General features: G+C 41.2%; 1 protein-coding gene across 2 annotated transcripts in view; it reads right to left on the bottom strand.

Moving 5' to 3' along the window:
• ARMC2 (armadillo repeat containing 2) overlaps positions 1 to 14,987 on the bottom strand; it is a 143,395-nt gene that overhangs the window by 27,504 nt on the left and 100,904 nt on the right. For both annotated transcript variants that reach the window (XM_066607512.1, XM_066607503.1), the window contains exons 11-12: positions 9,292 to 9,437; positions 6,544 to 6,643 (exon numbers count right to left, since the gene is read on the bottom strand). In XM_066607512.1, coding sequence (XP_066463609.1) covers positions 6,544 to 6,643; positions 9,292 to 9,437 — 246 coding nt within the window. The remainder of the gene's footprint in view (positions 1 to 6,543; positions 6,644 to 9,291; positions 9,438 to 14,987) is intronic.

Below are 14,987 nucleotides of genomic sequence, written 5' to 3'. Positions count from 1 at the left end.
ATGGGGGAACTAGTGCTGGGCCGGGGGGGGGGGCTGTCGCTGGGCCGGGGGGGCTGCCGCTGTGATGGGGGAACTAGCGCTGGGCCGGGGGGGCTGCCGCTGTGATGGGGGAACTAGCGCTGGGCCGGGCGGGGCTGTCGCTGGGTCGGGGGGGGCTGCTGCTGTGATGGGGGGGGGGGCTGCGCCGGTTACCTTCTGCCTGGCGGTGGGTGACTGGTCGGCCGTGTTCACTCCAGGGGTCCGGTCGGCGGCTGCGGGGCGTCTGGTTGCCATGGAGACACAGCTGGTAGCGTCTCGGGAGCGCGCACGTCTGGCTACAGCAAGCGATGCGAAAAGAGCTGGCGGCCATCTTGGGAAAAAGTTTTATAAGTTGCTGAAACGCTGGAACGGTAAGTAGAAACCAGCTAGGAAAGTAATTTACAGGGGTAATTAGTAATGTATGTTTAATTAGGGGGACTGGGCAAAAAAAAAAATTCACTGCTTCCTCGAGACATCTCCTTTAAGGCCTCCTTCACGGAGGGGGCAGGACATAGCCACGAGAAAATCGCAGTGATATTGCATCGCTGGTCCGTGCGATATCGCTGTGTCTTCTCGCGGCAACACCACGATTTTGTTGCGCTACAAAATCGCATTTTGACGCTACAACTTTGTAGCATCACATGCAAGGATTTTCGAGGGGGCTTGAAATGTAAGCCCTACCCGGAAAATAAGCTGTAGCTATAGAAAAAAAAAAAAAAGTATACATCACCTCTCCTGCACTGTCTGGGGGGCCGCAGCAGCTTCTCCCCGGGTCCTGGCACTGCTTCCATTCTTCCTCACTCTTAGCCAATCATAGCCAGTGCTCGATGAATTGCGAGATTTCCAGCGGGATTCCGCCCTGTGAGAACCGAGCCTTAAAAGTTCCAAGAATTTCAGGGAGAGAGAGGGCTCCCCCCTGTTCCCCGCTGCTACCCCCCCGCTCCGCCACGCCTCCCCCCGCCCCCCGAATCTTTTCGCCCGAGTACGGAAGTACTCGAAAATCGCAGCGCTCGGGCGAAAAAGGGGCGTTGCCGAGTAGGTTCGCTCATCTCTACTACTTATTTTTTTATTTTCTGTCTCCATATTCTGTGCACACTAACTTTATTTTTGTGCCGATTTAGTTGTGCGAGGGCTCATTTTGTGCGGGATGTCCTGTAGTTTACGTTGGTACCATTTTTAAATAGAAAGCAATCAAAAAGTTGTATCAGATTTTTTTTCTTGGAAATAGGGTGACCAAAAAAGCGCATTTCTGGCATTCTTAATTTTTTTTCGGATGATGTTCACCGTGCTCGGTAATTAATGCATCACTTTGATAGATCGGACTTTCACAGACGCAGTGATATCAAATATGTATTTTGTTTTATTATTTAGATTTTTTATTGTAAATATGGCAAAAGTTTTTCTTTTACTTTTAAAACTTTTTTTTTTTTAAATGATTAATAAAACTTTATTGTTCTTATTTGTACACTTTATTTTAGCCCACAGGAGGAGCCACCACATGCGATGCTTTGATCACTCCTGCAGTATGATATAATGCTATAGCATTACATCATACTGCAATCTGACAGGCAGTCTATCACCCCACCCCATGGGGATGGCTTGATAGGCATTCTGCCATGACAGCCCTGGGCCCTTCCAAAAAGCCCCCAGCTGCCTTGACACCCACACGGCTCCCCCAATCTCCCCACGGATGAGGAGGGGGTGCAAATGGGGCTGTTGCCCGCAGGTTGTTAAAATGAAAAAAACGATTTTATTTTTCTTATCGTGTTGCCCGCAGGTGTCAGCTGTAATAAAAAGCTGACACTAGTGATGTATAGAGGGAGACAGCAGCGCTCTCTCCCTCCATACACGTGTTTCAACAGCGGGACATAAAAACACGATAGGGTGGTCACTAAGGGGTTAAAAGATAAATAAAGCAACATTTCATGTTTGTTTACATGAGAAATGTTACAAACAAATTCAAGTTTTATTTTTTTTGGAAAGAATGAAACGCAGTGCATGCTAATACACCGTTTACTATTCAGCTGTTTGTGCCTCTGCTGCTAGGTATAATGCTTCCTACTCTCTTCTTACAGTGTGCAGGATGAACCCTCTGCAATCCAATTTCGGATTCAGGGTTTTCTAGGGGGTTTTCTCTTTCTGCCATTATATAATGGCGCCATCTGCTGGCTAGAGTACGCATGCATGCCAGTACTGCAGCATAGGCATGTTGGAGAGCCCCCCCCCCCCCCCGACAACATGGCGGTCAGTAATATACAGTAAGAATACCCTGCCGGTTGTCTTCTGACATCGGAGCTGTACAGCCTTCAATCAGAATGTCTGAAGAAGTCAGTGGATTGGAAAAGGTTTAAAAACTAAAAAAACAACAACTTTGAAATGTAACTCCCAGCGTTTTCTGAACACACATGTGAGAGCAGTCTAAATTTCAACTGCTGCCCAAGTATCTGTATACCAGTCATATACTAGAAAGATGGCAATGACTCAAGGCTTTTCTACGAATGAAATGACATATTTATCACAATAGTTACAGATGTCTCTTCACAGCAAGAGTGAAGCTGGAAGAAGTTGATTAATAGACAAAGTGACCTTAATCGGTATGGCAATAAAGCAGGTTAGCACTGCCTGGATAGCAATCCGCACTGCCAACCCTGATTTTTAGGAAATGTTTGTCTGTCTCCTGCACTAAAGAAAAATGGCTTTTCCCAGAGGAATATTCCATCTTGCTTGTATTAAATACTGGCAGACATATTTTTCATGCTTTCCTTAATGCTGCTGTTGTTGGGACGCTCTGTATTTGGGTGTGGAATCCTAGTGGGAATTAAAACTAGCCAAATGAAGACTTTATTGTAGATGTAAACAGATTTTCTGATGTACTATAAAGTCTGTATTTAAAGGGGTATTCCGAGATAAAAGTCAAATTCCAAAATAGTCATAAATCATCTCACAGTGCTAGAGTAAATCCATTACCTTTCTCCGCTTTTTCTGCATTCCTCCTCATTCTGCACAGCACTGTGTTTTGTTGTGGTTTACATAAGAACTTCCTGTTCACAGTCCTCCTGTGCGCATATATCTATAGTCCACAACACTTCTGCTCAATTCACAAGCTGATTGGTGTTTGGGTTGGCTGATTCACAGTGATTGGTTGTTTGGGTTGAATCGAGCAAAAGTGTTGGGGAATATAAATATATGCCTCCTGTGCTACTCTACTACATCTCCCATAATCCCCTGGGCGGCATCTCTGCCTGTTCACTCTACATCCTCCACTCACAGACCGCTCATGAATACTAAATCACACCCACTAAACCAATTAAAATAATCTAGCTGTTCCCATTGCTTCACAAAGCTGAATAAGAGGTACGACCTGTATCACTGTCACTAGCTATAGCTGCAACTGTAATCTACTCTCATACGGGAGGACACTCTTAAGGGCATGATTATCGCTCAATTCATTCAAACGAACATAATGAGCAATAATCGTCCCGTGTAAATGCAAAAAAATATATTTGATTTGTTCACTTTCAGTCAGCATTACAAAAAAACTTTGCTGGATCACAGGATTCTTTTTGCATGTAACCGCTTCATGCTTCACATTGAAGGTGAAGCGCCGAGCGAGAAGCACGCAATCCAACTGTGTTCTCTGCCTGTCCTAACGCTCCACACAAGTGCCGTTTAGACGATGGTCATCCCATCGATAGAACATTAGTGTTCAGTGGATCATATATATACATATATATAAGCAATGTCTGCATAGGGTGGTGGGTGGTGTCAGAGAACAGTGTTGCTCACTACATAATAAAGTTCAAACAGCTCTATTCTCTTGATTCCAGCAATAGAACAGAAAACCCACTGGCAGCACATATATTTAAAGCAATAAACATAATAAATACTTTCCCATCAAAGCGCCAACCAGACGGTAGTTTCTCACCCACTTCTAACATGCAGGAATTGTCAGCAAACAGCAGAAGTCCACCAGGTAGATGTGCTCACTCCACACTTGCAGCCTTTTATCTCCCAGTGATGTGCTAAGTGGGCCCATCTGAGCTCATAGATATACACACAGCCACACATATTACACACCCACGCATGTTACACACATGCGCGGGCCCCACACACAGCTCTGCTACATGCACATGTCACACACATACACACATCTCTGGTAAATGCACGTCACACATAGCTCTGCTACATACATTCTTCATCCCATACAACAGGGATCACAACCGACACAGCAGAGTCCTGCACACACTGATCACCTCCTGGACTCCTCCTACACAAGCGACTGATCACACGCTTCTCCCGTCTCACACACGCATGGCTACATTTTCTAACACCACAATTTTCGAGCACTGTCTGCTATGCTATATATTTTACCACGTTTAGTGCACCTCATCACCCATCACAATAATGGGGTGCGCTAAATCTCGCTGTTGGAGGCCGCATGTGTGAGAGTGGCCTTAGTGAGTATGCAGTACCCTCTTCTGAAGTTACAACTGTGCCTGCTCATAACTCAGGGTGATCCTCCGCTTCTAAATTCCCGCCCAGCTCATAAATATTCATGCTAAAGGATGGTCAGGACAGGTAGCTGTTAGTTAGACTTCCTCTGATGTAATACCAGGACAGCAGGGGTCATGTGACTCACCCAGACTGTGGTGCAAGCACTCATTTAAGGTAAGCAAAAGGCATTGTTGAATACTTCACTGAGGCTGGCTGTGGTAAAAGGTTAGAAGTTTGCAAAGTGCTGGAATACCCCTTTACATTGTAAGTATGAGGAAAACAGCAAGTGCTATGGTATAAAAAATAACACCTTTTAGACCACTGGGCCAATACCTGCTACTTCTCCACTGATGGACCCTGTTACTGGAGCACCTGCATGTTGTTGTACACACTCCACCTGGTGCCCTATGTACCTACTTATCCATCACAAAACAATCCTCCTCATGAAATAGTACTGTAAAGACCTCATGCACTAGAATGGAAGCCCTTTTATGGGACCATATAAAACAGATCCGTTATATGGCCATGTGCATAAAGTTTTTAACCTCTTAACGCCACATGACGTAAGGTTACGTCATGGCAGTGAGGTACTCAGCGCAACATGATGTAACCTTATGTCATGTAGATAGCACAAGATGAGAAGAGATCCTGCGCCATCTAGCAGCGGGAACCGTCTATGACCGATAGCCAGCCTCCCGCTGCAACAGTGGGGGTGCATGGGGACAGCGACCCCCGCTGTAAACCCCTTGTTTTATCATTGCAATCATAGAAGCTATGGCTCAGGTCCCCTACAGGGATAGAAAAAAGAAAAGTTAAAAATAGTTTTAAAAAAATGTTTAAAAAAAACAACTTTCTCCGCTATTAGAAAAAAAAAAAAAAAATCACACATATTAGGCATTGTCGTATCCCTAACGACCCCTACAACAAATTGAACACACTTTTTATCTTGCGCGGCAAAAGGCCTAATTTTGTTTGTTTTGCCTCCCAAAAACGCAATAAAAGTGAGCAAAAAAGCTGTGGGTACCCCAAAATGGTACCCATACAAAACTACAGCTCATCACACAAAAACCTATGACTTTGAATGCAGCGATTTAGGGTTTTCATTGCGGAAAAGTGGAAAAATGTAAAAAAAAACAAAACTGAATTCTGGTAGCATTGTAGTCATACACACCCACAGAACAAATGTGTTGTGTCATTTATGCTGCATAATTAACGCTGTAAAAAAAATTAATAAAAGCAATAGCAGAATTGATGCTATCATAAAAAAAAAAACTATACAAGTTTTACAATATAGTCTATGTACCCAAAAATGGCACCGATAAAAACTGCAGTGCACAACGCAAAAAACAAGCCTCAATACGGCCGCGTTGACCGAAAAATAAAAACGTTATGGCTTTTGAAAAGTGGAGATAAAAATCCCCAAAAATGGTTGCGTCCTTGTGCCCAAAACAGGCCATGTTCTTAAGGGGTTAAGCAAAAGGCTGTATATGCACTAATTTTTATGTTTGAGTTTTTGGTTCACAAAATACAAACTATTTTAATAATCCAAACCTAAATATAAACCCCCATGTTTCCAAACATAATGTACATAACATCTGTATGTATGCGCAGCAAGTGATGGCTTGCTTTGTTTCTCTGGGAGAAGTGACATTTTCATAAAAGAAACCGAGCTAATTTCTGACACAAGTTATTGCCACAGAACAGACACAGAACAGCAAAGAGAGCAGCAAGCATTCCTATTCTATAGCTTATATACCGGTAATAGCCAACAAGAACCTTCCAATATTAAACATTCTAGGATTAGATGGCTATAGCTACCGTAGCATATAACTGCTGATACTGTATATCTACATCACTCAGGTGATTAAACATATTCTATCACACACTCAGGGACAACAATATAGAGAAGCACACCACTGTGTTAACGCTTCATATTCTGAATCCCTTTTATACCATATGTAATCCCTCTCAGATTGATAAAGGACTATGATGTTTACACACAAGATAGATTTTGAATGAAAATGAACTAACCTGTTTATTTGGATATTTGTTTAGTACGGACAAGAATATGGAATAACAGTTGGAGAAATGAGCCAAAGCCACACAGCAATCGTGATAGAGAGAAAGTTTGCTTCAAAAGGTAAAAAGAACAAAAAACCATCAGTGGTTTATATATCAACAGTATTAAGGTAGCAAGAGAGACAATTATTTGCAATGTATTTTTTTAATCAGGTTCATTTCATTTATACCGCCATACAACCTTGTTCCAACTTGCGTATACAAATAACAAAAGAAAAATAAGGTTGGGTTCATATCTGCACTGGAATAGATCCGGCACAAAATACCAGAAGAAACAGCGCTGCATGTAGCTCTCGCTTCCGGTAAAATGCCAGGCAGCTAAATGGAAACTGAAGGACCTTATAGTCAGTGAGGTCCGATCAGCGCTGTTTGGTTCCGTCATAAAACTTGGCCAAGGGACCACCCTTTCATGCTCCCCAAACAGAGCAGGAAAACTAACCTTCCCCTGATGTGAAAGCAACCTAACACAACAACTCCCTACATAGGTATAAGACATCCCCTGAAAATAAGACCCTGTGCCTCTTTTGGGACAAAAATTTATATAAGACAGAGTCTTATTTTCTGGAAAATATGATATGATGCAAGGAGAAACATTGTAGCAGCATGTAGGGAAATTCAGTTGCTTAAATCAATAATCAAATTTGTTTAGTGCTTAACACTAAGGCCTTGTTCACACGGGCGATATCACGTTCATCGCTGGTCCGTGAGATATCACTGCATCTTCTCGCGACAATACCGGGACTTTGTAGCATCACATGCAAGGATTTTCGGGGGAGGCTTGTCATATAAGCCTTACTCCAAAAATAAGCTGTAGCTGAAGAGGAGAAAAAAAATACACATACATCACCATAGACACGCTGTCAGCCCGGCCGCATCTTCTCCCTGGGTTCCGGCACGGATCTTCCTCTTCTGTTCTGGCTGAGGATTGAAAAATGACTGGCTTCTGTAGGCACTGGCTGTGATTGGCTGAAGCTTAGCCAATTACAGCCAGCACTCGATGGATGACTGTCATTGGTTCAATCACAGCAATTCATCGAGTGCTGGCTGTGATTGGCTAAGCTTCAGCCAATCACAGCCAGCAGTCGATGAATGACTGTGATTGGTTCAATCTCATACATGCGATTTGTAGTATTGTAGCAACACTACAAAATCATGCAACTTTGTTGCCCGTGTGAACGAGGACTAAGCAAAATGCCAATCTAAATATTCAAGAGGTTTTCCAAGAGTTTTTTCTCTTTAAACACTCAGGGGGCAGACAAAAAAAAAAGAATTAAAAGAAAGAACAAAAGAAGCGAACCAAAAGAAAAACTACTCATGATTTAAAAGTCCTACAGCTCCAGTGCCCACGTGTTTGATAACTCTTGCAGCAGTCACATGCGTTCATCGATTCAGTGACCACTGCATCCATGTCATTTCTGCATGAATGACATATGTCCACTGCAGGAGCTTCCAGTACTGGACCATAGGCACTAAAGCCATTGAACTTTTAAAAGAGAGTAGGGTTTATAACCCCTTAATGCTCCAGTTACGTCATGGACGTTCAGTGTCTGTAGGGAGATGGATTGGGAGCCAATCCCGCTTCATCCAATGCAGGTGTCAGCTACCACTGATCGGAGCCGTTCACCCTTTAAGGCTGCCATCAAATATGACAGCGGCATTTAAATACCCTGTAGTTCGAGGGTCTCAGAACAGCTTCCTGTGATGATAGCGGGGTGCTGTGCAGTTGCCATGGCTTCTGAAAGCCCGCACAGCTGCTATGGCAGATTACCCATCAAGTCATGACTGTGGTGTGGCTTGATAGAATGCCTGTCTGATTGTGGTATAATGTAATACAATGATATTACATCATACTGCAGAAGCGATTAAACCATCGCAAATTCTTGTCCAGTGTGGACTAAAAAAAAAAAAAAAAAAATGTAAATGTAAAAATCAGTATAAAAAGTTGTATTAATTATTTTAAAAAATACAAGGTAATAAAAGTTTTCTAATAATAGAATCTTAAAAAAAGAACATATTTGGTATCGCTGTGTCCATAAAAGTCTGATATATCAACGCAATGCATTTCTTACCCCACATGGTGAATGTAGTCAGGAAAAAAAACAAACAAGAATTGCATTTTTTTGGTCACACCATCTCCAAGAAAAAATGTAATAAAAAGCAATCAAAAAATAATATGTACTCCAAAACGGTACCTATAGAAACTACAGGACATCCCGCAAAAAATGAGCCCTCGCACAACTATGTCGACGGAAAAATTAAAAAAAAAATTTCTAATTCATTTTGTTTTTTTCCTATTTCACTCCATTTAGAATTTTTAAAATGTTTTTCAGGACATTATATGGTACATTAAATAGTACCATTGAAAAATACAACCTAGCCCGCAAATAATCAAGCCCTTACACAGCTAGGTGAAAGGATAAATAAGAGTTATGATTTTTTAAAAGAGGGGGAAGAAACCAAAAATGAAAAAAAGAAGGTTTGCGTCCGTAAGGGGTTAACGAAAAGGTACAAATGATCACAGCCCTGTGCATTGGCTTGCACTTTCTACAGTGCAAATGACATGCAAATAGTAAAATTAAACTTTTTTCAAACCAGAGACATGAAATCCTTGCTTGGTTATCCACTTTTTGAGAATGCCATGACTGGTTCTACCAGATATTGCCAATGTTTATTAACGTCATGAAAACTAATGGTACATACCTTAATATTCGTGAAACATTGGTGCATATATCTTTGTCGTGGATATAATACTCCAAGAGAATGCACAACTCCATTAAAGCATTAGTTGCAAGAAACTTTGGACGTGAATGGGAAAGATCGGCAAGATTTCTTAGTGTTGCAGTGAGCTGAGTGAAGGTAAAGCAAAAGGTTCTTGTTAAAACAATAACATTGGCTTTTAATGCCATTTATGCACTTGTTATAATATGAATGTGCGGTTGATGAAGACAACAATCAAAACAATGAAAGGTATATGGCTTATCTCTGTACAGAATCTTGTTTATGCACATTTTACACATGTACAAAGCATAAAACATGTGACAGTTAAAGGGGTTGTCCCGCGGCAGCAAGTGGGTCTATACACTTCTGTATGGCCATAATAATGCACTTTGTAATGTACATTGTGCATTAATTATGAGCCATACAGAAGTTATAAAAAGTTTTTTACTTACCTGCTCCGTTGCTGGCGTCCTCGTCTCCATGGTGCCGACTAATTTTCGCCCTCCGATGGCCAAATTAGCCGCGCTTGCGCAGTCCGGGTCTTCTGCTCTCTTCAATGGAGCCGCTCGTGCAGAATGCAGGCTCCGTGTAGCTCCGCCCCGTCACGTGCCGATTCCAGCCAATCAGGAGGCTGGAATCGGCAATGGACCGCACAGAAGAGCTGCGGTCCACGGAGGAAGAGGATTCCGGCGGCCATCTTCACAGGTAAGTATAGAAGTCACTGGAGCGCGGGGATTAAGGTAAGCGCTCCGGTAAGCTTTCTGTACGTCCCTGCATCGGGGTTGTCTCGCGCCGAACGGGGGGGGGGGGGTTGAAAAAAAAAAAAACCCGTTTCGGCGCGGGACAACCCCTTTAATAGAAATACAAGCAACTGTTAACTAACCAATGCAATCATAAAGAAAGGCACAAGAAGAAAAAGTATCATAAGTACTACATTTGAAAAGCAACAGGTAATGAAACTGAAAAACAATCTGCCTGAGTGCAGCCCTAGCTTAGCATTACATTAGGACTATTTCTGGTTTTCCTTTTTGAATACAGAGACAGTGGTGTTTGAAAGTCTATGAACCCTTTTGAATTTTCCATATTTCTGCCTATATTTGATCTAAAATTGCATCAGATTTTCACATAAATCATAAAAGTAGATAAAGGGAACCAAATCAAGCAGATGGGTCAAAAAATATTAGACTTGATCATCTATTTATTGAGGAACATGCTTTAATATCACATGTCTTGAGTAGCAAAAGTATGTGAACAATTTTGCTCTCAGTAACTGGTTTGACCCCCTTTGTGAAGCAATGACTACATCTAATCATTTCCGGTAATTGTTTATTAGTCCTGCACAATGGCTTGGGGGAATTTTAGCCTATTCCTCCTTACAAAACAGCTTTAATTCTGTTATGTTGGTTATCAAAGAGTTAATTTGTGAAGACCTGCAGTCCCTGGCAGTTGCAAACCGGTGTAGTCAGTGCCAAGCCCAATTGTGAGGCAACAGTTGCTGTGCCGACTATTACTCCTTTGACAGACAGAGGTTTTTGCACTTTGTAGAGTCTTCTGTAGGACTTTTGCTTTCTCACCTCTCTCAGGATTAACTATTATGCTTTCGGAGTGATATCAACAGGACACCCACTCCTAGGGAGAGAAGCAACAGTCCTGAATTTTCTCCAGTCTTCTCTCCTAAATTTAAACACCTTTTGCAGATTATCTTTTGGATAAGCCATTAACAGAAATGGTCACCTACCTTTTCTTCCTGCACCATGAACCTTATCTCACTCAATGTGGTCCATAATAGGCACAAACTGTACTATTGTTTGTGTGTTGTTAGTTTAGTTAGATTGTTTTCATCTACAATTGTGACTTGGATAACCATAACACCATATTTTATTAGTAGCCAACACAGAAATCTAGGTAATTTCAAAGGGTTCACTTACTTTTCTTAGCAACTATTTTTCTTGCCATAAGCTTCTAAAAAAGATGTAAACCCCCAAAGCCAATATGCATAGCTATGTAGTAATATCTATATGATCACATTTGATCACTAAGACAGATTTGCCTTTCAGGAATCTGGCAGAGCTAGGTAAAAAGCCATGTAATGGCAGCTCTCTTTCAATTTATGGTGAATGCCATAAGCAAAAAAAAATCTGCAATGTTAGAATTGTGGTTTCTGTGTACTCCATCTCTTAAAAAAGTTGAACAAAAGCTGATCAAAAAGTCATATGTACACCAAAATGATACTAATAAAAACTACAGCTTGCCTGGCACAAAACAAATTGCACATTGAATGAAAAACAAACAAAAAAAAGTTATGGTGTCAAAATATGTTGATCAAATACAATATTGAAACTTCTCAGTATATTGTACACATGTTCGGATGATTGCAAATTCACGTCCCTTAGTTGCACAAAAAAAAAAAAAGTTGAAATAAGTTGAATGAAGACTTTAATTATAAAAATATTACATTTTTAAAAACACTCCCCATTTCTATTTTTAGTGTAATTGTTATAACATATTTGGTATCGTTGCGTCTACAAGTGTGATCTGGTAAAACGTTGCATTATTTATCCAAAATGGTAAATGCCATCAGAAAAAAAATACATAATGCCAGAATTGCGCTTCTTTTTTTTGGTCACCTCTACTTTATGAAAAAAAATTGAATAAAAAGGCAACCAAAAAGTCCTGCATATCCCAAAATGGTACTTGGAGAAACTACAACATGCCCAACAGAAAGAAGGCCCTCACACAGCCCCAACAATGAAATAATTAAAAAGCTATGATGGTCAGAATATGGCAGTAAACAAAAAACAGGTATTTTATTTTTTAAAAGTGGTACAACAAAAAAATGTCACAGGTGTTGCAACCAATAATAGAGTTCAGCGCTCGATCGCTGAGCTGTCATTGGCTACTGTGCCTGTGATGTCCTGTAAACCAGGCAGGACTACAGCTATTTACTAGTAAACATTTGAGTGAAGGATTGAGCTGAGGCACGGGATATAGAAGCAGTGGGCAGAGGGGAGTATAAGCCTATTTGTTACATTAGTGCACAGGGAAGAGCTTTTACTGAGAAGCTACAACTCGAATAACCCCTTTAAAACTTATTTTTTATGTATGCCGTAAAAACAAAACACCCCATAAAATGGCACAATTCAAGTTTTTCAATGCATTTTATGCTATCTAAAATTGTACCATTGGAAAATACAGCTCATTTTGCAAGCAAAAAGCAAAGAAAACATTATGATTTTTTGATGCAGTCAGAAACCAATGAAATCGGCAGTGTCATGAAGGGGGTTAAAGGGACACTCTTGCAAACCTGATACACTCCACCAAATGGGGTGGAGCATTATAAAGAAGTTCAAAGTATCCTTGTGTCATACATCACCCCTTCAGGTCCTGCACTAGGCATAACACACTATCTGTTTTGCAAGTAGAATTCAATTTAGGCCCCGCAGTTTACTTTGTATATAGAGCAAGAATTGGCAATACTGAAGAGCTTGTTTTTTTTAAATTGGAATATATAGTGCTCTGCAAAAGTATTTGCCCCTCGCAATCTTTTCTATTTTTGCTAATTTGTCACATTAAAAAAAGTTTCAGATCTACCAATTAATTTTAATATAAGACAAAGACAACACTAACACAAAATGCTGATTTTAAATGATCATTCCATTTACTGAAGAAATAGATTAATTCAAAACCTATATCACCAACGTGAAACAGTAATGCTGGCTTTGTAACCCTTTCCATTCTAGTAGATTTCAATAACAATGTTTTGCATGTGCATTTGAATCTCTTCAGAACACGGCATAATACTGTAGGAAAGAACTCAGAGCCAGTAAAAAGTATGACACGGGGATGCGGAAATGTTCTAAACTAATGATTTACTTAACTAAATAGAGAAACAAAAAGGCTTTTCAATTATTGAGCTGATTCAGAGTTTAAATCTTAGACTTTGTACAAATGGTTATACCTTACAGTAAAAGCATAGACCCCTATGGCATCAGATCCAGCCAGACAGGCTTTATACATACTGTATATTGGGATTCTCTTAAAGAAATGGTAATTATTCAAGACATACAGTGAGAAAGTGAGCAGAAGTTCTCTAGTGGACTGACACCAAGCTATACTATTATAAAAGAACGTATAAGTAGAATATAGTGATAAATTAATTGGCCTTAAAAATACAGCTGGAATAAAACTTATTCCTTTAGGCTGGCTGCACACGACCGAGTCAGATTCCAGAGGCAGGATCCCACAGCGGAATCCAACCCTGTACCCGGCCGGTAGCCATGCATACCTGTCACTCGTCTGCATTATCTAATGCTGCGTATGGTCCGGACGTCTCGTTATCGGACATGCGCAGTACGGATTTTTTCCACACTATAATGCATGCTGCAATTTTTCCTCCACGAGCTGAAAATCGCAATTGATTTCTGTTCATGTGCAGTAAAAGAAGGGATTACTTACCGGTAGTCCTTTTTCCGGGAGTCATCACGACGGCCCCTTTACACATTGAGGATATCCTCTGACCTCCGTAGGGACAGGAAAAGCCTTAAAAAGCACCTTCCCTCCACCATCTTCTAAGTGACTTTCAAATTATTACGGTGGACAATGTATACTGAACCAAAATTTTCCATTTATTCGGTATCATTTTACATTGAGAAAAAGAACATAAATATACTATAGGGGAGGGAACTATGGGCCGTCGTAATGACTCCGGGAGAAAGCATTAGCAGTAAGTAATCCCTTCTTCCCCGGTCGTCATCACGACGGCCCCTTTATGCCCCTTTACACATGGAGCAATACCAAATTATCGTTATTTTTAACCATAGAACCATGGATCTGGCTACTGACGAAGCTGCAATATTGGCTTCTATGGTGAAGGAAGTCGCTTCCCACAATTTTTTCATTAACCCGTCAACATTCTTATCACCGCCTTGAGGAGATGCTCCATGTCGTCAGAAGAGAAAGAATATTCATCATCTTCCACTTGCAGCAATTGATCCGCTAATTCCCCCTCTGACAGGGGTTCCAAGAATTCTTCTGAGATTTAACAAAGCAACTTTGCTGGCCTCGGCCTTTTAGAAAGTCTTGATGGACCTTATAATTCCTCCTTTATCATACTCCTAATGTCCGCCTTAAAAGCCACTCTTTCTTCTGCCAAAATTTTCCCTTCAGCGTTCTTCGCATAATGGTTCTTTGCAACTATCATCCAATCTTTTATTGCAGATAGCGCATTTTCTGGCCCATTTTTTGGGGTTCATTTTAACCTTCAGACCCTCTTTATCAGTCGAAAAGAAAATATGCAAAGAATGGGAAAAGGAAAAGTATGCATTTAATCAGCAACGGTGACATCGGCATTTATGCGTTTTTTTTGGCTTATAGCCACTCACAGTTTGCAAGGGGTCTGCCTCTCCTTCATGTGCTGCTGAGCTGTCTCGCGTTGACATGCTGGAGCACTTCCCTGACTGTAGAATAACCTCCAAAAGGAAGTACAGCCTGCCAGTGGAGGCAAGTTTTTGAATTTGGCACCATTTCCTGGTCCTCCAGTAGCCACGCCCCGCGTTGTGCGCGTGATGTCACCACATCACTGAGATGCTGACCCGTCCTGAAGACCTGAAGTTCAGGCTGGGAATGCAGGGACTGAAGTGGTGTGCATCCCTGATCTCTCTCCTCCAGGGAATCTTCGG

This window comes from Eleutherodactylus coqui, chromosome 1, assembly GCF_035609145.1.
Source record: "Eleutherodactylus coqui strain aEleCoq1 chromosome 1, aEleCoq1.hap1, whole genome shotgun sequence".
NCBI classification, from domain to species: Eukaryota; Metazoa; Chordata; class Amphibia; order Anura; family Eleutherodactylidae; genus Eleutherodactylus; species Eleutherodactylus coqui.
Note: the sequence above shows the minus strand (reverse complement) of the source record. Positions and strands in the feature narration are given on the sequence as shown.